The following is a 27458-nucleotide window of genomic DNA, read 5'->3' on the forward strand; positions in this document are numbered from 1 at the left end:
TATATAACTATTACCCAAATACCAGTTCTTTCCCTCTGGCTCCCTATACAAATTAGTCAACGACTTCTACGGGTGTAGACATTTCAGTTGACTATTGAAGGATGCTGTTTTTCAAGCAAGGGAGAACCATGTGCAGGTTTTATTTTCATTTTAGCAGGGAACTCAGCCCTGAAGATGAAGACTTTGGGTAGGAGGGGGCCTTGGGAAGACAGGAGGCAGGATGACTAGTTGAGAGTTGAGCGAAACTCATGCGAGAGGGATAAGGCTCTGAGCTAACGATGTAGATGTTCAGAGCAAGGATTCCACTTGGAGATGGGAAGGAGAGGATACAGGACTTCAGACTGATAAGCAGTCACAGATGGAGGAGAGGAAAGCAGTGTGGAAAAGGAGAGGACAACTGGGAGCAGCCAGCACTGAGATGGAAAAATGAGGAAATTAAGAGGGACGCAATGAATTTTTTCTTTACATGCATTATTTGGAGTTAGAGAAGCATGTGAAATATAGGCATATCCTGGAGATACTGCAGGTTCTGTTCCAGACCACTACAAGAAAGCGAACGTCTTGAATGTTCTGGTTTCCCAGTGCATCTACGAGTTATGTTTACACTATACTGTAGTCTATTAAGCGTGCAATAGCACTATGTCTAAAAAGAAAAAAGTAAACACTTTAAATTAAAAATATTAAAAAATGCTAATCATCATCTGAGCCTTCAGCAAGCTATAATCTTTTTGCAATAACATTAAAGATCACTGATCACAAAACAACTGAGTCCTACCGTATAGCACAAGGAACTATACTCAATATCCTATGAAAAACCACAATGGAAAAGAATATGAAAAAGAACATATGCATGGATAACGGAATCACTTTGCCGTACAGCATAAACTGACACAACATTGTACATCAACTCTACGCTAATAAAATTAAGACAAAACAAAAAGGATCACTGATCACAGGTCACCATAACAAATAAAACGATGAAAAATGTGAACTATCATGGGAATAACCCAAACGTGACTGAGACACGAAGTGAACAGATGCTATTACAAAATTGGTGCTGAGAGACTTGCTCGATGCACGGTTGCCATAAACCTTCAATTTGTACAAAATGCAGTAGCTGCAAAGCACAATAAACCAAGGTACTCCTGTATTCTGAGTCTATAATATGTCGTGAGGACTCAGTAGAGAGGCTGCTGTTAGGTCCATGAAGTTGGGATTTACTAGAGTTAACAGAGTAGCACAGATAGATGAGATTCTCAGGAAAGCACAGTGGGTGAAAACGGCCAGGGCAGGAACTCACCGGCATGATGAATTCTAGGCTCTAGTCAGTTACACTTTACTGTTCTCAACAAATCTGATGCCAAGTCCCACTTTCCCCTTTTCTTTCTGGCGTGGCTAGTTTCTCCCTCATTTTCATCCGTCAGAGAGAATGCTACCATCATGGGAGCATTAATTATCTGAAGCAGGTATATTTATGTCACTAAAGATAACCCCCAGTTCCTCAGGAATGGTGAAAACCCTTCATTTGCAGAGCAAGTATTACCCAACGTATTTGACAAAACCACTGTATTTCTCTCCAGAGGTTTTACTGCATTAAACATATCCCAGTTGCCTGCATTTATAAGCACAAACTTTTGCATAAAACACATGCCTTTGTAGGTTCTTTCGGATCTTTACCAACAGTTCTGAATTTTAGTATCCTTTTTATTTACACTAAACTGACTCCAAATCTAAAGTTTGGCAACATATAGAAAAGGCAGATGAATGCAAATCAGACTAATGCAAAGCATTTACTCAGAAGCTATTAAATGTCTAAGATATACACTGGAAGAAATCTGTGAATATCCTAATTAGAACGTAAGTTGACCAACAACAATTTCTATTATGGAAAATCTCAAGCATCCACAAAACTATAGAGAAGACTACAAAGAACTCGCACTCAGCTTAAATAGCCTTCAGGTTAATCAACTAGCCCCCATGGCCAGGCTTGTTTCATCTATCATTCCTATATTAAAAGTAAGTTGTTTTGAAATGTTCCTTCAAACGAAGAACTGACTTACTGAGGTCCATCCAGAAAAGCCACTTTCCCTTTTGTTTGGCTTAACACCAAGTGTTAAGATCTCAAATGGCACAGAGATCTATTTAATGAAGGTTCACTAAAGCAAGCTTGCTCTTCCGACAGGAAATAGCCATTTAAAAATGGAAGCAAGAAAGATTTTTTTTTTTAAAAGATTACCTTTCAGGGTTTGGTGTTTCATATATTTGGAATGACAAAACTATTTTTTAAAATAACACGATCTTAATCCAAATTCATAGTTTTCTCTCTTCCTTCCTCCCTCCCTCTTCCTTCCCTTCTTATCTTTTTAGGGCTGCACCCGTGGCATATGGATGTTCCCAGGCTAGGGGTCCAACCAGAGCTGCAGCCTACACCAGCCTACACCACAGCCACAGCAACTCAGTTTCTGAGCCGCATCTGTGACCTACACCACAGCTCATGGCAACACCAGATCCTTAACCCACTGAGTGAGGCCAGGGATCGAACCCATGTCGTTGTGGACACTGGTTGGATTCGTTACCACTGAGCCACGATGGGAACTGCAGTTTTCTTTTCCTTGGTTTTAAAGAAAAAATTCCGTGATTCCAACTATCTGAACATACTCCCAGTCACTGAATTTTGAAGTTTAGTGTGTGGCCTGTTCTCAGGCATTTTGCAACACTCAAGACATCTGAATCATTGTCTGTTTCTGTGGAACTGTGACTCATGGATGGTCACTGATAATTTAATTAGAAAGAGTCAACCAGGAGTTCCCGTTGTGGCGCAGTGGTTAACGAATCTGACTAGGAACCATGAGGTTGTGGGTTCGGTCCCTGCCCTTGCTCAGTGGGTTAACGATCCGGCGTTGCCGTGAGCTGTGGTGTAGGTTGCAGACGCGGCTCGGACTCGGATCCTGCGTTGCTGTGGCTCTGGCGTAGGCCGGTGGCTGCAGCTCCGATTCGACCCCTAGCCTGGGAACCTCCATATGCCGCGGGTGCGGCCCAAGAAATAGCAACAACAACAACAAAAGACAAAAAAAAAAAAAAAAAAAAAGAAAGAGTCAACCATACTTAAGGTGAATGTGAAATATTCTAGTCCTGTACAATGATTTACCGGCAACGCCTCAGTTGAAGTCACTTACGAAAATAAGCTTAAGATGGCTCTAAGGCAAAAATACATGCATCTGGATGATTTGAGCTTCAGTTCATTAAGAATGTGGTATTTCTTTGATTTTGTCCATTCTCCAACTTACTGGAGGACTTTTGTATACTTATTTAGTAGACAGTATTTTAAAGGTTCCTTACAAATTTCTATCCTACAAATAATCTAATGAGACCATTCATTTCTTAAAGAAAATTCTGTACATTAATACACAATACTTCCCAGACAATATTATTACTTGATAAGTGTCAAATACTTGATGGTAACACAAACAACACTTGCAAGGCATTAGTACATTAGGAAAAAAAAAAAAAAAAGAGTAGAATAGCCCTGGCATGAAACTACAAAGCAAGCCAAGCCATGTTTCGGGCACTTCAAGGCAGGAATTCCTGTAATTGGTATACCCATGCACAACATCTTGGGTGTTCTGATTTCAGATAACCTGCACCTACTTCCACACAAGTTAACAAAGGGCAGGACTCATTGTGGAGAGAAACAGGACACACACATATTGTTTATTTATGCACCAAGTCTCCAGGATACATACATCTGCCTATGTTCAAAGAGTCACTGAGGTAACTGCCATTTGCATACTTTTGGGAGGTAAAGTTAAACAAATATGGGGCATTTTGGGGGTTTACAGAGAATTATGTCATGTGACACTTTATTTCATTCCAAGAAAAGCAATAAAAGGAGAACTTACACATATGAAATATTAAAGATTTCATTAAGAAAACTAGGGACATACAAGACAATGGTTACACAATGTCAGGTTTCTGATTTTGACAATGTGTGACAGACAGTATATGTAAGATGTTACTATGAAGGAAGATGAGTGATGTCTATACTGGGCTTGTCTATATTATTTTTCCAACTTCTTATGAGGTAATAATTTTTATTCTATTCTATTCTATTCTATTCTATTCTATTCTATTCTATTCTATTCTATTCTATTCTATTCCATTCCATTCCATTCCATTCCATTCCATTCCATTCCACTCCACTCCACTCCACTCCACTCCACTCCACTCCACTCCACTCCACTCCACTCTTTTTTGGCCGCCCCACAGCATAGGGAGTTCCCGGCCCAGGAATTAGATTTGAGGTGAGGGTGTGACCTATGTCAGAGCTGTGGCATTGCTGGATCCTTAACCTGCTGTGCCTGGCTGGGGATTGAACCTGCATCCTGGTGCTCCAGCAACACCACTGATCCTGTTGCACCATGGCAGGAGCTCTGGTATAATTATTGTGAAATAAAAGTTTAATGAAATATAGTGAACACATATTTAAATAAGTTTAAACAACAATGTGGTTCAGAGAACACCCATGGCTTTGCAGGGGCAGGGGTGGGCATCAAAGAAAGGTGTGTTATTGAATATAACAATAACCTCAAAATCAGGAGCCACAATGTTGTGCTTCTTGGGATATACATGACATAAGGAAGATTCTTCAAATGTTAAGTCTGAGCTCCTTCAACTGAAAAATGGGCTATCATGACACCCATAAAGGTATGATAATAAAGAATTAAGAGATGAAGGAAGGGTTGTTTCTATCAAACTGTAAAGCATGAAAGCATCGTAAGGTGATATTTACAGGACTGACTAATTGAAGATTGCTGACAAGTATAATCCAATCTTTTTTTTTTTTTTTGTCTTTTTGCTATTTCTAGGGCCACTCCCATGTGGCATATGGAGGTTCCCAGGCTAGGGGTCCAATCGGAGCTGTAGCCACCGGCCTACGCCAGAGCCACAGCAACACGGGATCCGAGCCGCGTCTGCAATCTACACCACAGCTCACGGCAACGCCGGATCCTTAACCCACTGAGCAAGGCCAGGGACCAAACCCGCAACCTCATGGTTCCTAGTCGGATTCGTTAACCACTGCCACGACAGGAACTCCGTATAATCCAATCTTTGAGTGGCACGTCATCACACAAAGAGACCAGAAGTCAAGTTACATCCCCCCACTTTTCTAAGTATGCAGTGAAGATCTGATATAATTTCTAAGATGAGAGGTAGTTCTACCCACCAAGGGTTTTCACTGTAAAAGCGAACCTGCTCTTCTTGCTTCTACGTATCAGAACACTGGTGATTCCTGATGTAGATGAACTCAGTTCCCTGATCTTCTCCTCGGGAGGAAAATACGTTTATATGTAAAGCATCCAAAGAACTGCTTACTCACCAACTTCATCCTGAATTTCCTCGGCCACAGCAGGAACGTTGTAGAGCAGGGAGAGAGACTGGTTCATGCGCTCGTAAATCACACGGAGGTGTGTCATAACCTGCAGCAAAGGGTGGTGGTTCCAGGTAAACCATCTCAGGAGTAAGGAATAGTCACGTTCCTTACCAAGCACAGCAGACAGATACAGACTTTCCAAATAAAAATGCCATTAGAACTTTGAACTTGAAAGGGTATCTTTATTTTTTCTTGTTCTCTCATATTCTGTTCTCTAGCTTATGAGATGCTTTAATCTTCCTGTTATATTGTATGCTTATAACCAGAACCTATAAAGCCAACTGAAAAGACCATTTCTGTCCAACTCTGACTCTTAACATCGAGAATCCTAAATAACCACGGATGCCCTACGTATATGTCTTTGCAGATTTTCTAATAAATGGGATCATGTGGGTATTTCATGATAGATAGTTTAAAAATTCTGGGGAAGGAAATGCAAAACTTCAGATTTCCAGAGGTGGCTCCCAGTTGCCAAGCTTTGAAAATGAGAGAGAGCAAACTTCATTTAGTCTCACATTATATCCAAGCATGACCATAGAAATGGAGTTTATGACTGTCTTCCACAATTGAACCAAATTTTAGTGGAAGACTTTTGTTTTCTTCGTTTTAGTCATCAGAGTTTGAAATGGTCCTTAGAAATCAGCGGCCATAGACACTTGAGATTTTTATATTCCTTGTTATTTTCATAACTCAGAAAGTGCCAAACCACATGTTGCCCTAGAACAAGCCTTTAGAATTTACCAGGAATTAAAGAACTCTTACTCTAGAGGTACAACACCCAAAAGATGCTCTGGGAATACTCAAAGACCCAACTCAGAGAGCAAGAATGCTAGATTGTCCAAGTTGCATGACTCTTACATGGGATGCTTACCTGGGATCGGATCTGAGCAGCTTTCTTTGGATCCACCATGCGAACGTGTTCAAAATGCTTTAGGGTGTGCTGTCTGTCTTTCTGTTCGGCACGGACATACTTCTTGAGCATGTTGAACACATGACGAGGCTGGAAGGGGAGAAAAAGGGAAAAAAAAAAGTTCAGGTTTGTCTAAAATATTGCTTCTTGCAATAGCTTTGGGTCAGAGGAGTCCTGCTAATTCATTCCATAATGTGAAAGCAATGGTCATTTTTTTGCAGTGCTCCCTTTTAAGTAATTCTCCATTCCCTCCTTACTAGGAATTCCTTGTATGATTGGCTACTTTTCACTTCTGTAAGAGCGTTTAGCATTTGACACATAGGATGATGCCTGTCCTTTTTATTTTAAAATAGCGCATTTTGCTCTAAAAGGAGAGTAGATTTTTGGATCTATCATATTTAAGTTAGGTCCTTCCCATTTTCCCACTCCAATACACATGAGTAAATATGAGACTACATTTCTATCTGCACAGTCTTAATGGTTATTTCAGCAGTAATTGTTGGACAAATAATTCCACCATCAGTAGCACATAATAATCAAAGTGAGAAACATAATAGACAACTTAGCCACTACTAATTTGTAGACCAAGGAATAGCTGATAAGTTCTGAGACATCATATTTTCCTAGAAGAAAGGCCAATGTGTTATTCTACTTCAGAGTTTAATTAAAATCTTTCTACACCACCAGATTCTAATTCTTTCAGTGACAATTAAGTTTCTTCTTAAGTCCTTCTATTTTTTTTTTCTAATTGGCTCCATTTCATTTTTATTCCAGTCTTACTTGAAATTATTCATCCTAACAAATAAAGGACAAAGTCTCCTTTCTCTGTCTTCAACAATTTTATTGCTACATACATCCTACCATGTGATTTTTGTAAAATGGTTTCCAAAGACACACATTTCTTTATTAAAACAAACAAACGAAAATTACCTGTGCAAGTTCCTATCAGGAAGAGAATTTTGGCTGTTTGGATCTAGTTATTGTTACCCTATGAGTCATGGGCACCTTGAAAATGAGGTGGAAGGTACAGAATTAATTAACAGAGATGGTGTGTGTTCTCCCATAATTTATAGACTGCACCTCCTCTTCTCCTTTTGCTTGTTAACTTAGGGGCCACATCCCTGACACCCCAGATGGCAGTGGTGCCCTTTCTCTGTTACCATGAAATGCTATGCAAACCCCAGCTACTGCACTTAACACAATCTATGACATTATATATGTTTCTGACTGCACTCTTCAACTGTGAGGACTTCGACAGCCAGAGCTGGTGTTTCTTTATCAGGAATCACACAATATACTGACTCAGAAAGGATGCTCTGTACTATGTCTTCTACAGGCCACATTCCTAAACTTAAGAAACCAAACATATAAATACAATGAAAAGAAAGTAAACCTGAGCTCATTGGCCCTACTTAGGTCTTTTCTCTTAGAAGCAATGAGCTTCTCCATAATCCCCACCCCCACCCCCAGGCAGACATTGCAGCTTTTGAAACATCACTTTTGAAGGTACATTGTTACAATTCTCTTTAGCACTGTGAAATCTGGCTGATTCTCCAAATCAGAGAATGGTCTTTTAAATCTTGAAAGGAGAAAAGCAGTAAAAGCGACAACTGACAAACTCCATCGATGACATATTTAAAAGAGGATAGGTTTATACGAACGTGAGTTTGGAAAAGGTAATTTTTGGATCAGAAATTAAAGGTCAAGTATTGTTGAATGGGATGGATATTATATGCGCAGGTTGCTTTTTATTCAACACCGAGGCCTAAAAAACTCCCTCTGGTTCTATGGTAATTATACATCCAAGGCTGGAGACAAAAAGGATCACAACTAATTGCATTTATCCAAGGTGTCCCAGCCTCTTACTTGTGCAGCTGTCTGGCTGAATGTGCTTTCTCAGTGGCTCTATTTCATCTTTATTTTTATTTTATTTTTCCCTCTCTAAAAGGCTTTGTTGTTTTGAAGAAAATGGATTTTTTTAAATTTATTTTTATTGTTATTCTCCCCAACACAGTTTTTTTTTTTTTCCCTCACTGTACAGCATGGGGACCCAGTTACACATACATGTATACGTAATTTTTTCTCCCATTGTTGTGCTATGTTGTAAGTATCTAGATATCGTTCTCAGTGCTACACAGCAGGATCTTATGGAATTTTTTCTTGAAGAGCTCCTATGAGAAAAAATACCTCAGTTGAACATTGTTTTTGAAGGACTGCTTTTCAATGTTAGTTTCTTTCCTTTTTTTTTTTTGGTGGTAAGTCACCTATCAATGTTCCTGCAAACATGTTATTCTCAGAGTATGTCCCTTTCAAGCACGGGCACCTGGATGTAATGGCTCCAAACTGGCCTTGACATTGCTGCCCTAAGCTAGACTCTGATAACTAATGTCTGGGTCTCTCTCTTTTTTCCCGCCATCGCCACACATGCTAGAGATGCCCAGTTGGTGTTACTAACATTATCATCAATTTAAAAATAAACACGCATCTCAAAATGACTAAGCCTCAGTTTCCACATTGGTGCCACTCAAATAGCAATCTTCCATACAGCGCAGGTGGGGATTAGAAATGTGTGTTAGGACGCCTCATACAGCGCAGGTTCGACCCTAGCCCAGGAACTTCCAGATGCCATGGGTGCCGCTCCCACAAAAAAAAGGAAGGTGTGTTAGTTACCCAGCATACCACTGAGTCTACAGCAGCTACTTCCTCTGCTCTTGTTTCTTCTACTGTCCTTGCCTTCATCCTGTCCCCATTTTTCTTTTCTCTAAGCAATAATACTTCAACGCTTATTAACTGTTTATATGAATGAGGCAGTGCTTCAGGTGCTTTATACACAGCAATTCACCAAATCTTCCTATCAACCCCATGACAGAGGTATTGCCCCATCTCACGGATGAAGCAAGCGAGGCACAGAGGAAGTTGAGGGCTACATGCAGAGCTGGTCCCATGTAAGTACAGATCTAGTCAGTGGGAGAGTAAAAGAGGCAGCCCAACTCTGGCTCCACAGCCCATTTTCCTGATTGCTTAAATGATCCTGCCTTTCAAGTTAACTCTAAAATGGACCATGTGAAAGACTCGTCCCAATAAACTAACCTAGACAGTTGACAACTGACAAAAAGAGTTGAATAGTTAGAAATGAGAGTCTGTTGCAGAAGCCCCCGTCTGGACTTCTAGCTCTTATAAGCTCAGATAATACTCTTTTGGGACCCTCTTATACCCGCTCTTTTCACGGTGCTAAAAACCATCCACATTTAGCTCATTCAATCTCTGAAATAACGTCCTTGGTTTTTGGCATGCTGCTAGGGCTTCCGCCAACACCTCAGATGTACAGAGAAATAGCAAGATAGGAAGGTCCTCTGTCAACCTGTTTGGGATTACCAGCAAAAGATTAAAGGTATTAATAAAAAAAATTCTGCTTTTGTGCCATTCACGGATTCCAGTTCTAAATCCATCCTTATCTTCTACTAAGATGGATAATTAAATACTGAATGTGTTCACATGTTTAAAATTACTTATCTCATTCAACACTGACATTTCTTCATATGCTTCAGAAATAGAGTCAGAAATATATCCCTATCTCCACCCCCAAGTCCCTAGAGCTTGACGCTGAAACAGTAGCACGCTGGCTTTCATGATGGCTCAGGGGACAAGCTCCTGCGAGGATAATGAGCCCTGAGAGCCCAGGGTAAGCCATGACCTCATCAATGCTTATGTGAACACAGACACACACTGTGTATCAGTATAAACATCAGCCTTTCCTTCCTATTGCTTATGCCTTTGGGACATGAGAATTCAGAAAGACATCCAGAAAGACATTCTGACAACCCTCATTCAATGAATTACCAGGTCTTGTTTGGTTGATTTAGTCATGTAGACATATTTCTAAGGATCCTGCTTAGAAATGGAAACTATAAAAAACAGATTAGTTTTTGTGGCAATAGGTAGGTAGATCACACCAAATAAAACGGCAGTTATGTTGCCAGAGACACAGATGCTATTTGAGTTAAGAAGGCAAAGTGGATTATTTTCCTGTACTCTTATATTTTCATCTACTTTAGCTAAAAAAAAAAAAAAAAAGAGTTCGGCCTTAGGTATATGATTCATGCATATATCATTCAAACACAGAAATAATTCCCTTTACAACGTTTAGCCAGAACACAGAATTTCCAAAGTTTAAAACTAATTACTTCTGGAGCTGTTTCATGTAGGGCAGAGTAATACGGAACCTGCACTGTTTAGGGAATTTTATTTCATTGTGTTAGGACAAAGATGAAGTTCTAAAGATTTAATTAAAAGCATAGAAAACAGTCACAGAAATGATAGAAAAAATTATCTGAGGTCTCTATAGAAATATATCCTCTTAAAGGAACAGGCTATTTCTATTGTCATAAGCCTTATATTAAAGACAGGATTATTCATATGATGAAAAAAATAAGCTTAAAAATTCATCAGTGTATCATAAGGATACTGACAGTAAGCAGAAATTAAGAAACATGTTTTTAACTTCTACAAAATTTCAATCATTCTCAAGTCTTTACATCTTCTGTAACTAGCAGTAACATTTTTTTTCCGGTCAAATTTCCCTCATTTCACAATGTAGATATTCTATCTATTAATACTGCGATCTAGTTATATTGCCACTGAATGGCTAATCTTATTATTAAAATTTACAGCAAAGAACAGAGATAATAAAAGGAAAAGATCTGCCCCAGGGGGACTAATTATACCCAATCCTTTTTTACTGTCACTATTGTTTCTAAAAGAGTATTATATTTAGACCATAATTACAAAGCATCTATTTGCATGAGATGTAGCACTTTTCAATTTGCATTAAATTCACTTCATAATCACACTGCATTAAAAAAAATCATTTCAAAATGAAATTTCTTAAAGGATTAAGAGTAGGCCCTACTAAAATGGATTATACTTAACCTGAAAATTGAAGATTTACATTCTGGAACATTAACCATTTCCCTCTTTTGGAACAGGAGTGTAACACAGCACTAGCTCCTGGCCCAGTTCCCGGCACCACTTGGTTGTCAGGAAAAAAATTAATTAAACTAATGAATAACCTAGAGCTAAATATAATTGTACAAGTCATTGCAGCAGGAAAATATATCCTTCAAGGTATCTGAGTTGAAAATAACCATCTCACAAACAAGAAAAGATACATTCCCAATTTTCATGGTACATATCAATCTATCCACCTAGTGTGCTGGGCTCCTTCAGGGAACTGTTGGCACAGGGAACTCTTCCCAGAAAATATTTTATAGACTCTATAGCATGTTCAAATGTCAACAAGATTCATTTCCTTAACTTAAAAAGATGTAACTTGTCTTCTTGAAGCTTGAGTTTTGATGTCTGGTTGATGTGTGGAATTTTAAAGGAAATTTCAAGGCTTTCCCCTATAAAATGTAATTTAAAAAATTAATGCTTTCACTTCTTAGATGTACTGTCCTTTTCACTTGGCTCTTTCATGCAATTTCATAAATCTGGTGTCCTCCATGGATCCAAAGTCCATCTTTAGATCAATCACACACATTTGCCTGACTCATTGCCAATCACGTCTGAATGGGTAGCTTTCTATTCCACGGTTCATGTGGAAGGTATATTAAAACACGCCTGTTCAGTCCTTTTGTGGCCTTCTCTTTGTGGCTTTATGCTTGTAGAAATCTGGCATCTTATCATAACAGACACTTGTGCTTGAAACCAGCCCTTGATGGGAGAGAATGATCTGTCAAGAGCCTTTAAAAATCCCTTGGCATAATCCTGCCAAGAAGGAAGTACACAGTCACTTTATGGGCAGCACCCTAAGCCTCCAGGTCACAAGGAACTTATTCAGGAAACCCTCTCCTGGAGCAGTAAATTGCACCCTAGTATTTTCCATCCCTGTGACTAGGGAGGTTGGTCACCTACCAAGAAAAAGCAAGACTCTCTTGTTTTCACAAATAGGCTTAGGGTCCTTATTTTTCACAGTTCCACATCTTGGATTTCAGGATATCTTCAGCATATAAATATAAAAGTTACAGCATCTCTGTGCAGGTTTAAAGAAAACCAAAAACCCCAAGACAGTTAAAGCTCTTTCTAGTCGAGATGGTGTCAGTTGAGTTTATTTTGCCACAATGGACCTCCCTCAGCATTTCACATGCATTCTACTGTTGTCAGAAAAATCTGGACCAAAAAATAATATTCGGGGAAGATTCCATGGGAACCTCTGGATCACAGCTGTGTTCATCTTTAAAGCTACATGTCTGGAGTTCAGCTAAATGTTTGAAGTTTACTGCAGAGTTCACACACATTCCTTTCTTCAGGAGAGCACAGTACATGATTTTTTTGTACCTTAACCTGGCAATGACAATTCTGTGCCAAGTCGAATATAGATGTCTTGAAGAAGCCACGGGAAAATGGCAATGGATTCTCAGACCTGCCTCTCTTCAGTGTTTCTCAGGGTTTGGTAATAGGAAAGCACTAGAAACATCCCTCCCCAGCACATCCAGATTACTATTTGGCTCTGGCTTTGTCCTGTAACAGAGCATAGTGGTACCCAGGCAAAGTCATTTCCCATCCCTCGCCTCCCCCACAAGGAAGAAGATGACTTCCTAATACTGACAAAGTAACGGAGCCTCCACATGTTCTATCCGGACAATTTCTCTCTTCTTAGAGATGAAGATATCTTTCTACTTCACAGTCTCATCTCAACCTTCCATTAATCCTTTTGTTTTTCTAAGCACAGCTAACAAAAAGCTAGAATAATGTTAAGTGGGAAAGAATAGAACCGTTAACCCCAATTTTTGAATGTAGGAGGAGGAATCCTTCTCATTAAGCCATTTTTTCAACATAAGATGACAAACCTGGGAATTAAAGACAGGTGTTTCTATATCCTGTCATGTACAAAGTAGGGACCTTTGGACGGTTTGTCAAATCTGGTAACTTTCATAGTTTTTTTGGTTTTTGTTTTTGTTTTCTGTGATATTTTGTTAGTGTTCAGAAATAATTTATTTTGGTTATTGGGATATAATAAAGAAATGCATGTTTAGTCTCTGCCCCTAGTTCCTGACACTGAGATCCTCAAACTCTAGTAAAATTTGGTGACAGGAATATCTTTTGTTCTAATATTTGGTTTTGGTCCTTCGTTCCAGACACAGGCGCTTATTAGACCCTTGGAGTGATAAGGGGGTCTTTTTTGTATGCTAATGAGATGCCTCCTGGAGGATGGGAACTGGTTGCTAGAGAAACCAATCCTGTGATTAGAGGGTTGGAATTTTCAGCCCAATTATCTACCTCCAGGGAGAGGAGAGGGGACCTCCAGGGAGTGGAAAGGGGCAGGAGACTGAGTTTGATCACAATGGCCAATGATTTAATCATTCATGGCTACCAACTGGAACCTCCCTAACAATCCTAAACAATGGAATTCAGAGAGCTTCCGCTTGGAGAACACATAGGACACCAAGAGGGAACCATGTCCAGAGGGGATATGCAAACTCCATACCTTCCCCCCTTCCTGTGCCCTACAGTCTTTTATATCTGGCTCTTCCTGAGTTCTATCCTTTATAGGAAATTCCTAACAGTAAATAAAGTACTTACTCTGTGAGTTGTTCAAGTGAGTTATCAAAGCGGAGAAGAGGGTCATGGGAACCCTCAGGGTCCATCAGGATTATAAGGTGAAAAGTGGGGATTTGTGAGTGGATTCTGAAGTGGGGGCAGTCTAGTGGGACTGTATCTTTAACCTGTGGGGCTCTTCGCCACGTGGGGTTAGTGTCAGAATGAGTTTGTGTGAGAGAGAGCCTCCTGCACATTTGGTGTCAGAGTATTGAGAGTAGAGGAAATGGTTCTTCATTTTGTACACAGACCCCAGCTCTACAACAGTGAAGACAGCACAGAGAACTAAACTTAGGACCTCCTCCGAACTCCGTGACTTATGCTAATGGACCAGCTTTAGCATCCACTGGATTCAGAGCTTGGATCTGCTGACTTGAAGGCAAAGAAGAAATTGTTTGGACTTGTACATCTTCAGCTCTTGTTTAACTCTTCATGGTGAAATATGCTGAAGTCCTTAAGGAGGAGCAGGATTATTAATGCAACCCAGAAGGCAAATCCCACAGAGTTGAGGAAGAAATAGTAAACAAAAGATGGTTTTTAAAATACCACAGACCTCCAGAAAGATTTGTCATATGGTCTGATCATCTGACAAATGCCAACTGCGACATACTTCTGATTTCTTATGACAGAGTTATAACAATATGCTTTCATATTCATGCCTAGACTTTGGCATTTTTGCTTCACAAACCCTCTACGTGGCTACTCCATGTTCAAAGATATGCACATTTGCATTTCTTTTAATTTCACCCTCTCCTGACACTCAACCACAATCACAGTGTCTTGACCTACTAGAAATAATATAAGACAACTCAGATAAAGCTTATGTCAGGGAGGAAGAAATTTTCCTCCAGGCTTCTAGTTCTTCCGGATGGTCTAAGAATTAAATTGACATGAGATAGATTCAGAGAAGAAAATCAAACAAAGTTGAATGATACGTACACCAGAAAAACTGAGTAACTCACCAAAATAGCCGAAACCCTCACTGAGACACCATCTTCAGCAAAAGATGAAAGAGGATGTTGGGAATAGTGGTCTGGGATTTCAGAGGGGAGGAAGGTAACTGACTCGGAGAGTTTGCTGGGCCACACAGACACAATGGGACACAGAGAGGAATTTTAACAGACCTCCCTAGGTTCCTCCCTGTCTCTATACCTAGTTCATACTGTTCTTATCTATGGTGACACCTTCCTTCCTGGAACCGGTCTTCTACATCCTTTTAGGCAGTTGGGCAGAAGAAGGTCAAAGGTTCTTCTTGAATCTTTGGGGCCTCAAAAACAATCAGTCTAAATTAATCTGCATGCCAAAGAGGAACATTTGGGGTGGCAAATTTTGCTTGCTTCTCTGAACTTACAAAAATCCAAATATAACCTAGGATCTTTAAACTGATTCATGGATGAGCTTTGCAGAGTGAGTGAATGCCTTGAAACCCATGTGTCATTTTGTGCACATGCATCCATACATGTTTCTAGGGAGACAATCCCTTGTTGCTCTTTGTCCTGGAGGGAAGATATCTGTAATGCCGACACTGAAGTACCACTGGATTATTAAATACCGTGCTATGTATGTGTCTAAAAAAACCCCAAACATTTATGTTTTCATTTTCAAGAAAAATGAAAATAGATATTGACATATAAATATGTACACAAAATCTCTGCTAGAACAAAATATGACTTCCCAGTGCTGTGTGTTTGACAGCATCGGATGAAGAGCTATTTTGACTTTGAAGGCAGTGACTAAGTGGGGCTCTGCTGTGCAGGGCGTCTGGGTGATGAATATGGTCTCAGAGGCACAGGACAGCTTTCAAGCTGATGCCTTTCCCACATACTTCCTAATTTTCTATTTAACTTGATGCAATTAAAAAAGAAAACACTAGTGTCTCCAGTTAACACACTTTCCACTGGTCTTTAGTAAGATCTAGATGTCTGTTCAGCTTGGTAAGGATTCAAAGCAAGGTAAGGAGGTAATAATGTGAGACTTTTCTGAACTAGCATGCAAACCTCACAGCATAGTTTATAGGACTATGTTCAATAAATGCTAATTCTCCCATTTGTCTTTTCACCTACCACTTGACACCGGGTCTGTCATAAAAGCTCTCAAGTTAATGAGTTTCTTTGGGCCCACCGATTTTTACAAATCTCAATGAAAAATCAATAAATGATGAATGAGTGAATAATAAATATATAAGGTATAGGATAATTACTTATATTTCTCCCAGATGATTTTCAACCTGGCAGTCTGATCAGCTTTACAAAATTTGGATTATATTGAAAATGTGCGGATAGACTATCTTAAACTCCTTAGTACTCATCTCTCTCAATGCCTTCACATGTTACGATCTCAGCAAATAAACGTTAATTTATTTACCGTCCATTATACTGAGGTGTGGGTCCAGTATATTTAACTTGGGTATATATCCTATCTAAGTATTTTCTATAAGTGCCTCCTATTTCTTTTACAACCAAAAGTGATTAGCAGGTAATAAAGGGTTGTTAGGAGAAGGGCACTTAGCAATTACATAAAAATGAAAATACTCAAGTTTAGCACCTCGATTTCTTTTTACTTTACAAAACACATAGTTACACCCATACTGATGTTGGCTAAAGGCTGATTTGGTTGGAACCACCTCATGCTGTCACCAGCGTGCCTGACACAATAAGCCAATTAACTGCTGTCCTTTATTTTCTCCAATGATTGCTACTTCTTATTCAACATGTACTGCTCTGCTATTAAAATTCACCAAAAAGCACTGAGCAAAATCTCAGTTTATGGACAAAGCCATGCTCCTTAATGGTACATCTCACAAATCATTCTATGAAAGAATGTGTCAAGACATTTTTCAGAAATCTCAAGAAAATTTTAACATTCGGCTGAACAAATCTAGTATGCTGTTGGTGGGAATGTAAACTGGTACAGCCACTAGGGAAAACAGAATGGAGGTTCCTCAAAGAATGAAAAATAGAACTGCCCTACAATCCAGCAATTCTACTTCTTGGTATTGATCTGAAGAAAATGATTTGGAAAGATATATGCACCTCTATGTTTATAGCAGCATTATTTACAATTGCCAAGATAATAGAAGCAACCTAAGTGCCAACTGCCAGATGAATGGATAGAAAAGAGGTGGTGTACACACACACACACACACACAACACACACACACACACACTCACACAGGAATATTAGCCATAAAAAAGTATGAAATTTTGTCATTTGTGGTAATATGGATGGACCTGGCTGGTATTGTGATTAATGAAATAAATCAGACAAATACTATATGTTTTCACTTATATGGGACATCCAAAAACAAAAGCAATGAACGTATGTAACAAAACAGAAGCAGATTCACAGAGACAGAGAACAAACAAATGGTCATCAGGAGGGGGAGGTGAAGAATGAGTGAAATCTGTGAAGAGGATTAAGAGGCACAAACCTCTAGTTATAAAACAAACAAGTTCCAGGAATGTAACGCACAGCATGGGCTATATAGTGAATAATAATATAATAACTTTGTATGGTATTCAATCTATAAAAAATACTGAATCCCTATGTTTTATACCTAAAGCTAGTATAATATTTTAAGTCAAATATACTTCAATTAAAAAAAAATAGAAATGAGAAAGGAAAGGGTGCAAGTGTTAAAGAAACTGCCAGTTTTTTTCCCCTCAAACATTGAGAGTCTAAGTGTGAAGCATCAGATACAAGCATGAAATTAATTTAGTATGGATAAGATAGCTGCCATTTGGTACTTAGTATCCAAATTTAGTATGGATAAGATGTCTCATGAGACACCGGAAACAAAAGAAAACAAACACTACTGGCACACAGACAGCCAGATATTCATGGAAATGTTTCCTAATTCTCACTTTCACACAGAAAATGCTTAAAAGTTGTCGAGGTCAGGAAAATAATTAGGATGCTTTCTAATGGAGATTCAGACTAAGAATCTGTAAAGACACCCAAAATCTCAGAGTTACAAAGAAAGTTTTGGTTTTCCATCTCTCATCTTTAAAACATTTTGGTTCTTAATAATCAGGTGCTCCTAAGGTTTTCCAGACCTAAACCTACAGTGGAAAGTTTATTTTAAACAGAAATTCCTAGGCAGCCTTCAGTTTATCTGTGAAAGATCCCACTTAAGTTTAGTCTCTCTTCGGATTACAGAGAATATTTAACAGTCAGGCAGTATCATCATCTTTTCTCCATCTTTGAAACAGACCCTGACAGTTACAGGAGGGAAGGCTCAGATAGTATTTAACTCATTATTTCAAGAGGCCATGAGTGGCTTGAATTTGAAAGTAAGAAGCCAAAGTCCTGTGCTTTCCGATGATAACTTAGTTTAAAATAGTACTTATGTTTGGTCGCTTAAAGGCCTCTAAGGGTGATGTAAGTTTAACTATGAATGATGCAACTTTGGAGAGAAATTGAACTTTTCTGGGAAAAAAAAGTGTAAGTCCTTTATTTTCACAAGGAAACTTTTAGAGAAGTGAAAGTTTTGAAGAGCTGGTCCTTAGAAGAGTCACTAGCCTTCTACAGATTAAGAGTTTGTCCTGACTACATTCTAATTTTTTTTATTCCTGGGGGGATGGGGGAATGGATGGACACAGAGAGACTGATGGAACGATTGTGATAGTTGAAATGTGTGCACACACACACACAAATTCTAAATATGATTCAAACAATGTGCTTTTAGGTTGGTCATTCAGTGTATCGGCCAGTAGGCATGTGATTAATCAAGAAGGAAATTTAGAACATAAAGCATACGCAGACTTGGGAACTCACAAATGAAATTTATGGTAGAACAAGGAATTCTAGCAGCACAAAAATATTACCACATCAATTCTTCTGAGTTTGTGTTTTAAAAACAATGAAAGTATAAATTATTTTTTATTTTTATTTTTTTTTAATTTTTTTATTTTTTATTTTTTTTGTCTTTTTGTCTTTTTTGTTGTTGTTGTTGTTGTTGTTGTTGCTATTTCTTGGGCCACTCCCGTGGCATATGGAGGTTCCCAGGCTAGGGGTTGAATCGGAGCTGTAGCCACCGGCCTACTCCAGAGCCACAGCAACACGGGATCTGAGCCGCGTCTGCAACCTACACCACAGCTCACGGCAACTCGGGATCGTTAACCCACTGAGCAAGGGCAGGGACCGAACCCGCAACCTCATGGTTCCTAGTCGGATTCGTTAACCACTGCGCCATGACGGGAACTCCTTTTTTTTTATTTTTTATTTTTTATTTTATTTTATTTTTTTGTCTTTTTGTCTTTTTGTTGTTGTTGTTGTTGTTGTTGTTGTACAATGAAAGTATAAATTAAACCTAAGGTTCAAAGAGACTGTGGAGACAATCCACACTGTTTGAGATTCCCGTTTCAAAGTCTGGGACTATTCACTAGAACTTGGTCAGGTTTACGGGGATAATTATTCTGAAGGTAATATCAACTACAGAATCTATAGAAAGACCATTTGACTAAAACTCATTTTAGAGTCAACTGACATTTAATATTTCATGTTTTCTAAGTACTGTATTAGGTGTGAAGGAGATTTCAAAAATATTTATTTACGGCTCTAATGTAAGACATGACCTTCCTCAGACAGTTAACTGGCAAGTGTTCAATTTGTGTCTTTCAACAGCAATGTATAAAAGCCCTCAAGAAGGAATTTAGAATTCTCTCGAATTTCCTCAAGTGTGGAGCTAAGTGCCATGTCATGCTATACATTAAAATTCAAATAACACCCTTGGACAGAGACAATAACTTAACAAAAATGGCAGGTAATGCACAGAAGGCAGGCCTGTGACTATCCAGTCCTAGCTTTTATTGCATGGGAGAGTTTTATGCATTTCTAGGTGAGAATCTGAGAGCAATCCTTGGATCAACCAACAATAATTTGAATTTTTTTTGACCGTTAAATAGTTCTTCTTCGTCCAGTTTTAACTTTTTATTTCAAATAAACATGTTGTCTAATTCTACATGATGAGAGCACCAGACTCAGGGCAAGCATGATTAGGCCCAATCTGAATCATCCCCTTTGAGAACACATGACGCTTTGGCAGTTCTTCTTGTCACGGGCTTTCCTGTGATGGCTGATGGGGCTGAACTGAATGATCTGAAATGTGCATTTGTTCAAGACACCATTCCGTCTTCCTCTTATTTTTAGCTCTATCAGTGACCATTCAGCAAAAATCTTACTTCAGAGACTGGACCTTTGGCTGGAATACTTCGCTAAATGTCAGCTACTAAGAGTCTGGTCTCAGCACCCACCATCCTGTCTTACGCTGGCAAGGGATGCTGATGGCCTTGCCCCGCAAATCAAGTCCCTTAGAAAAAGAGAGTAACCAAGGAATGCATTCTCCAAAGATGCACACACAGAATTTTCCTGAGCAGTGCCAGGGCAGAGACCTTTTTCTGAATAGAAAATGAAAATTCTAATGTGACTATTCTTTTTCAAAAGCCTTTTATTCTGAGTGCAAGCCTGGTCTAGTAAGAAGGCACTGCAGTGAACTGTGATTCACAGCTCCACCCGGTCCACTGCTAGTGGTGTCACCCTGGACCAGCTACTCCATCTCAGTGACGTCATTGGTAGAACAGGGTCAATACTATTTCGGTCTCTGGAAGAACACCAGAGGCTCTTTTATGGTTCCTCAGAGCTTTCTGCACTGAACTTTTAGCATAGAAAGAAAAATCAAAATGATGAGGAGAATCAGTGTAAGTGGGTGGCCTTTTGGTTTAGTTACATCATGTACACACAGACTGCACTTCCAGCCAAGACTGAATACCGGGAACTGGATCTACCCTTGCTGCCAGTAACAACCAAAAAAAGGACAAAATATATAGAACTAGAGTTCTGCAAGATATCAGACATTGGGTGAAGGACAGAGACCACTGAGAAGTGAGAAACAAATGAGGTGAGCTCTACAATCGCCCAAGCCTACTGCCTTGAGTTTCTAGGCTGTGGCTCCAGGCATGGGAACCCAGAGAGAGCCTGGCAGAGTCCAGAGAGCTGAAAACATGGAATGAGAGTCTGGAGAGATGCAAGTGGCTGGCAGTCATGGGAAAGCAAACTCAAGCGAGGAAGGATTGCTCAGAGAGGGAACCTGGAGATTTGCAGATAATGCCCTATGAGAGAATGTGGTGGACTAATGCACATGCGTGAAAGAAACAGAGGTCATGGGGAAAAAAAAAAACATCCAAAAGGCTTAGTGTCTGGTGTTCATACACAGTTAGGAATAGTACCTGTTCCCATCCAGATGGAAAAGCCCAACAATCGTGGTAGATGACTCAGAAGGATCTTGTTTCAGTATTGGGGAATAACTGGCTACAGGCCGATGACTGCTCTGTTTCCAAGTAAGTTAGCTGCATTACAGAACAAGCCTGAAGAATGGTACAGGTATATAGATTCGCAGCACTCAACAAGGTGAACTTCATGATGCCTGACAGCCAATAAAAAAATCCCAAAGGTTCTAAAATTAGGTAAAGATATGAAGATGTGAAACAAATAAACAAAAATCCAGATTAAAATTCTAGATACGAAAACTACTATGTATGACATGAAAAATAGCTAGATGGGGTCTGCAGCAGACTGAAAGACACCAGGATACATCATAATCAAATCAAATGGCTCAAAATTAGTGATAAAGGAAAAAACCCTAAAAGTGGCCAGATGAAAAAGATACATATTATTTACAGAGACAAAGAAAAGGATGTTCTTGTTGCCAACAAGAAATAAGAAGAAGTGCAAATAAGAAGAAAATGGATCATTATTAAGGTAGCTGAAGAAAAAAATCTTCATCTCAGAATTCTATACCAGTAAAAATGTCTTTTAAAATAAAGGTGAAAGAAAGATGTGATTCATGTGACATACTCAAGCAAAAAGCAATCTTTATGAGTCTAAATAAACAGAAATTTTAAAGGGAGTCCTTTGGACAGAATAAAAATGATTCCAAATGGATCTACACAAGAAATGAAGAACATCAGAAATGGTAACTATATAGGTAAATAAATATTTGTCTTATTACCTACCACTCTTCAAAAGATGATTGACTTTTTTTTTTGTCTTTTTGCCTTTTCTAGGGCCACTCCCACGGCATATGGAAGTTCCCAGGCTAGGGGTCGAATCAGAGCTGTAGCCACCAGTCTACGCCAGAGCCACAGCAACGCGGGATCCGAGCCGCGTCTGCAACCTACACCACGGCTCACGGCAACGCTGGATCCTTAACCCACTGAGCAAGACCAGGGATTGAACCTGCAACCTCATGGTTTCTGGTCGGATTCGTTAACCACTGCGCCATGACGGGAACTCCAAAAGAGGACTGACTGTTTAAAAAATAGTAATAACGTGGTATGGAAAAAGTATGACAACCAACAGCCCAAAGATTAGGAAAGCAGAAACGGAAGTACTCCATTCTAAGGTTCTTGTAATGGAAGGGAAGTGGTATAATACCATTTATATTACTATAATACTGTCGTGAAAAGTTAAAAATGTTTTCTATAAACTCGAAGGCAAACACTAAAATAATAAAGAGCTAAAAGCCAACAAAGGGCATACAATAAAATCATAAAATATATTCGATTCATCCAAAAGGTGGCCAAAAAAGAAAAAAGGGAACAAAGAACAGATAGGACAAATAGAAAACAAATAGCAAGATGAAAGATGTACACATAACCATATCAATAACTTCACTGAACATTTTCTCAATTTAAGGGCAAGACCCAAATTGAAGCTACCTACAAGAAAGGTACTTCAAATACAAAAACACAACCAAAAGCACAAGGATAGAAAAACTATACATTATGATACATTAATCAAAAGAAAGCTAGAGTAGCTTAATTAACATCATACATAGTAAATTCAGAGCAAAACATATTACTACAGGTAAACAAGGTCATTTCATAAGTGATGGGGGGGCGCTGAAAGAAGACATAACACTGAATGTTTATGCACCTAAAAACAGAGCCTCAAAATACACAAAGCAAAACCTGATGGCATCTCATGAGTAAGAGACCAATCCACGATAACTGTTGATTTCCATATCCCTTAATCAATAATGAATAGAACAAGCAGACATGATGTACACACAACATGCTCAGAACGCTCCTTACATTCCAAGTAAGCTCTTCCATGAAGCCTCAGTGAGATCTATGCACTGCTTGGTAAGCATTTCTGAGCATTTATCCCTGAACAGCACAAATAAGCCCCTCTGCTATGGACATTATGACTAAGTAGGGTTCCTATCCCCAGAGAACGTGGCTGCTGCACTAAGCAGGAAATTTGAGTTCTAGTTCTTGTTACTGCACCAAAAATCCTTATAACCTGGGCCAGATCCTGGCTTTTTCTGACCTCAGCTACATCAAGTGGGCAGGGGCGGGTGGCTGGGCCACGTTAGATCTGAAGTCCTTTCAGCTATTGTGGTTCCCTGACTTCAACTGTACCATGCATTGTCACTGTCCAGGTGTATCAACTCAAATCAGGTCTTGCACTGATTCCCTGGAAAGCCTGTCTCACTCTTCCACGGAAAGGTGTGTGTCTATTGTGCAGAGATGGCTCTGTACAGGCAACTGACTGTGACTTTTAACCTTCTAACAAAAACCAGACTGGGGTTGAACCTGTGAATGACGATGCTCTTGGCATTGCCCCCATGCCTACTGCCTGCCTTGCCCGGGTCGTGAAGGGAAGCCTACCCGAGGAGGAACAGCCTGAAGAGCCGTGATGTAATTCTCCAGGGCCAGGCGCCGGCGGTCATTAAGCATGGCCTCCACTCTGGCCATGTGCGTCTCCACCAACTGCTGCCTCTCGTTGGCTGCTTCCTGCTCCAGAGACTCCACTTTCTCCTGGAAATGCTGCCATCACAAACACAGATCTGTGTCAATTGGGAACCAGGCAAATTGGATGGGACAGCAAATTCAAGTCTTTTAAAAGAGATGCCGTATTTCATTTTGTTCAAAGATTTCAATCATTCCAACCTTTTGACCAATTCTGCATGTTTTATGGGTTCCCCTGCTGTCTCTGCTTTCCATCCCCAGATCTACTTCCTCAATGTAAATCATTATTGTATGTGGTCCCTGAAAATTGATCTGACTAGCCATAATGTAAGGTAAATTTATGTATTCTCAAAACTCTAAATTACATGCCTATTTAAAAAATTCCCCTCTTACTCAAAGTACTTTAAGAACATGAATATTGATCATCTCACAATCTACTTAAGTAATTATGAGAAGGGTTCTAATCAAAAATTCAAAGTCTCCTGTAAATTTGCTACAGGGAAGAAGGTAGCAAAAGATAGATCATTGATAAAAAAGTAGACTTTAAGTAACAATATGAGTTTTATAGAAATGAATTGTAACTTGAGCTAATTGGGAGCAAATATAAGGCATGGTTTATGCAAGTGAATTATCAGACAATGATAAAACATAGTTTAAGTTGAGAGAATTATGAACAATCATGCACGTGGTCCCAGTAGATGCCGGAAAAGGTGTAAGCACTCAGTGCACAAGGGTTGTTGGCATGTGCTGCTTGGTGCAGAAGGGGCTCAGGTTTTACCTGGATCACTGCTTTCTTATCAGCTTTAGGCAAGTTCTTTGCTTGACGTTCTGCCTCTTCCCACTCTCTCATGACCTGTAAAGTAAGGAAATCATGGAAGACCATCAGATCTTTTTCCACTGAGAGAGAGGACTGTTTTTCTTCTCTTTTTGACATTTTAAACATTAAAAGAACTCTGATGTTCTATTCCTATCTCAATATCTGACCTCCCACCAAGATGAAAAATAAATCTATCACAGCAGTATAATAAACATAAATGTTCACATTTATTGTTGGAATGTGGCCCTTTAAAACAAAGTCGGTCTTTCTTTTTTTTTTTTTCCTTTCCTGAGAAATGGCTGAAAGGCGCTTTATTTGATGTGCACACATGTCAAAGATTCATAAGAGGCATGTATTTTCCCAAACAGGGTTTCCCAATATTAAGCTGAACACATTGGTTTTCGGCTTTTGTGAAAGAAAGCAAGTTATAAAATTTCAAGCTGTTTATTTTCCAAACAGTTCGAAGGGAGAAAAAGCATCTATAACACTTTGTACATATGTACACACGCTGGGAACACAATGCTGAAAAGCACATCATGAAGGAAGGAGAAGAAGACCTTCATTGGCAGAAATCCCAAGATCCACTCACTGAAGAGCTGAGGGGCGATTAGAAGACTGCTTGCCAACTCACATTACACAGCAGAGAATATGCTAGATCTCTCCAGAAATTCCAAGAGAGTACACATTATAACGTTCTGAATGCAGCAGAAAGTATTCTTGGGCAAGTGACACTAATTTAGTAACCAGGCTAATCTGTGCTGTAGGAAAAGAAGGCTTCCTTTTCTCATCCAAGACATTCACCCAGGATTTCTCCAAGAGAAGTTCACCCGCTGATCTGAATGCAAAGAGGAAAAGTCTGCAGCTGTGTCTATGTTGTTGAAAGGAAATGAAATTTGATTCTTACCACCTACAGCTTCCTTTTCCTTTTCAAGGGTACTACTCACTGTCAAGTAGAGGTTTTTTGTTTTGTTTTGTTTTGTTTTAGGTGTAGCTCATACCTGAGCTAGGTAATGTAATGAACAGCAAGATCCAGTAAGTAAAACAATGGTGGATTGACAGCTGTGTACTTGCCTACTTTGTGGGCATATAAAGCACAGGAGAACTTGATTTCTATACAATAAGAGCCTGTTATTTTTAGGTATTTATTCCTAAGGAATTGATTTTTTTCTGACATCCTTCAAGACAGCACCAAAAAAAAAAAAAAAAAAGAGCCTTGGAATAAATAACTACAGAGAGAGAAGTTCTTTGAGAACATGATCAAGTCATCATGTCAGTTTGTAACTACTTTATTGTCTATTAGCATTGGCTTGTTGTATAAAATCCAAGACAAGCTTCCCCATGTTGTTTTCATGAAATTATGGGGAAAAAAGAATGGACTGAATTTTCTATTACCAGTAACGAGCATATTAAAAATAACCTAATGAGTCCACAGCAAAATTGGGGAAAATACCTGTCTGCTATGAACAACAGAAAACAGAAAGAAACATTGCCCCCGATGCTTTGGTGGCTCCAAGAGTTAACGAAGGGCACTTGTGAGATGGGGTATTTTTATTGAAGATCACTTTTGTGTTATAGGTGAGCTAGGCCTTGTAATAAAAAGATCTTGATTTCCTGCTTCGAGAATGTTCACAGTGGCAGTATTCTACCATGAATTCTACAGGTAAGGAACCTCAAAATGAGTGTGAGAGAAAAGCGGAATGTTTTATTGGAAGGTAGAAAACTGACTTCCTGAGTGACATCGACATTTGCACCATCTCCCTTTGTATATTCAGGATCTGGGCTTTCAGCTTTGAGCAAGGGAATCCATGGAATAACTAAGGAGGTTTATTTAGCTAATGAGTTGAAAAATAAGCATTCCCATGGAAATGAAATAAAAGTTCGATTTGCAGAGCAATTTAATAATATCCTATACCGTTGCAAATAAAACAATTTACCTACGCCATCACAGTAGCCCTACTAACTGAAAGATAAACACACACTGTGGGCTTAGCATTGCCCTTTGAACAAAGTCTTCCACTAAGGTCCACTGATAACAGATGACATCGCTGATGACCTGCTAAAAACCAGATCCAGTATTACGAGCTTTACAAAAATCTATCTCGTTTAATTGACTCCTCACATCAGCCTGCGAGATTAGGCATGGCTATTCCCATTTTACGGACCAGGTTACGTTGCCTGCTGAAAGTCATGCAGGGAAAAAAATGCAGAAAGAAGGATATAAACCAAGATCTTTGTGGCTCTGAAGACCATGCTTTTGTCCCCTGTGGCCAAATTTGCCATTACAAAATGGCAAATCCATGTGAGCTAAGTTTATTTATATTTGGTGACAGGAGAAAAGGCTGTTCTTAAGAGGCTGATGCTTATCTTAAAAATAATAAATATAGTGAAAGGCCAACTTGCAATTTGAAGAATCTTAAGGATATATTAAAACATTAAAATCATATGTAATAAATGATTATGTGGATTTTTCTATTTGCTGGATACTATTCATAACAGCAATCTCCAAGTATAGAGTTATTTACCGTGAGCCTCAACAACAAAAAAGCCTCAAATACCAGAAACCGTATCTTCTGCGTTTGTAAGAAAATAAATAACAACACAGACTGTAATAAAAATCATTTTTAAAAGACTGAAATCTTCTAATGAAAAATTCTCAGGCTTTGGACTTCATAGTGGCCCCATGTAGTGTTATAAAGCAATTTTGCACTGCAGGCACAGAAGTAACAGTATCCTCCAGATTTATGGATCTTCAAAGACTTGGCTGTTTCATGCAGAGAAAATGACAACTAATACAGAGAGATTTAAGAGGCAGGCAAGTTCAAAGTCAAACAGTCCCCGGAATTCAGTATCATAGATTAGGATGATAAATGTTGACCTCAGGCATCTCGCTTTCCTATGATCACTGGAATCTAAAGACAACATTCTTTGCTCCAGGATAACATCCCTTAAATT

General features: G+C 39.2%; 1 protein-coding gene across 7 annotated transcripts in view; it reads right to left on the reverse strand.

Annotated features, from left to right (window-relative positions):
• Positions 1–27458, reverse strand: part of APP (amyloid beta precursor protein) — a 281953-nt gene that overhangs the window by 65321 nt on the left and 189174 nt on the right. For all 7 annotated transcript variants that reach the window (XM_047795032.1, XM_047795061.1, XM_047795050.1 and 4 more), the window contains 4 exons: positions 24468–24542; positions 23609–23767; positions 6303–6431; positions 5378–5477 (listed from right to left, as the gene is read on the reverse strand). In XM_047795032.1, coding sequence (XP_047650988.1) covers positions 5378–5477; positions 6303–6431; positions 23609–23767; positions 24468–24542 — 463 coding nt within the window. The remainder of the gene's footprint in view (positions 1–5377; positions 5478–6302; positions 6432–23608; positions 23768–24467; positions 24543–27458) is intronic.

This window comes from Phacochoerus africanus, chromosome 1 (assembly GCF_016906955.1).
Source record: "Phacochoerus africanus isolate WHEZ1 chromosome 1, ROS_Pafr_v1, whole genome shotgun sequence".
NCBI classification, from domain to species: Eukaryota; Metazoa; Chordata; class Mammalia; order Artiodactyla; family Suidae; genus Phacochoerus; species Phacochoerus africanus.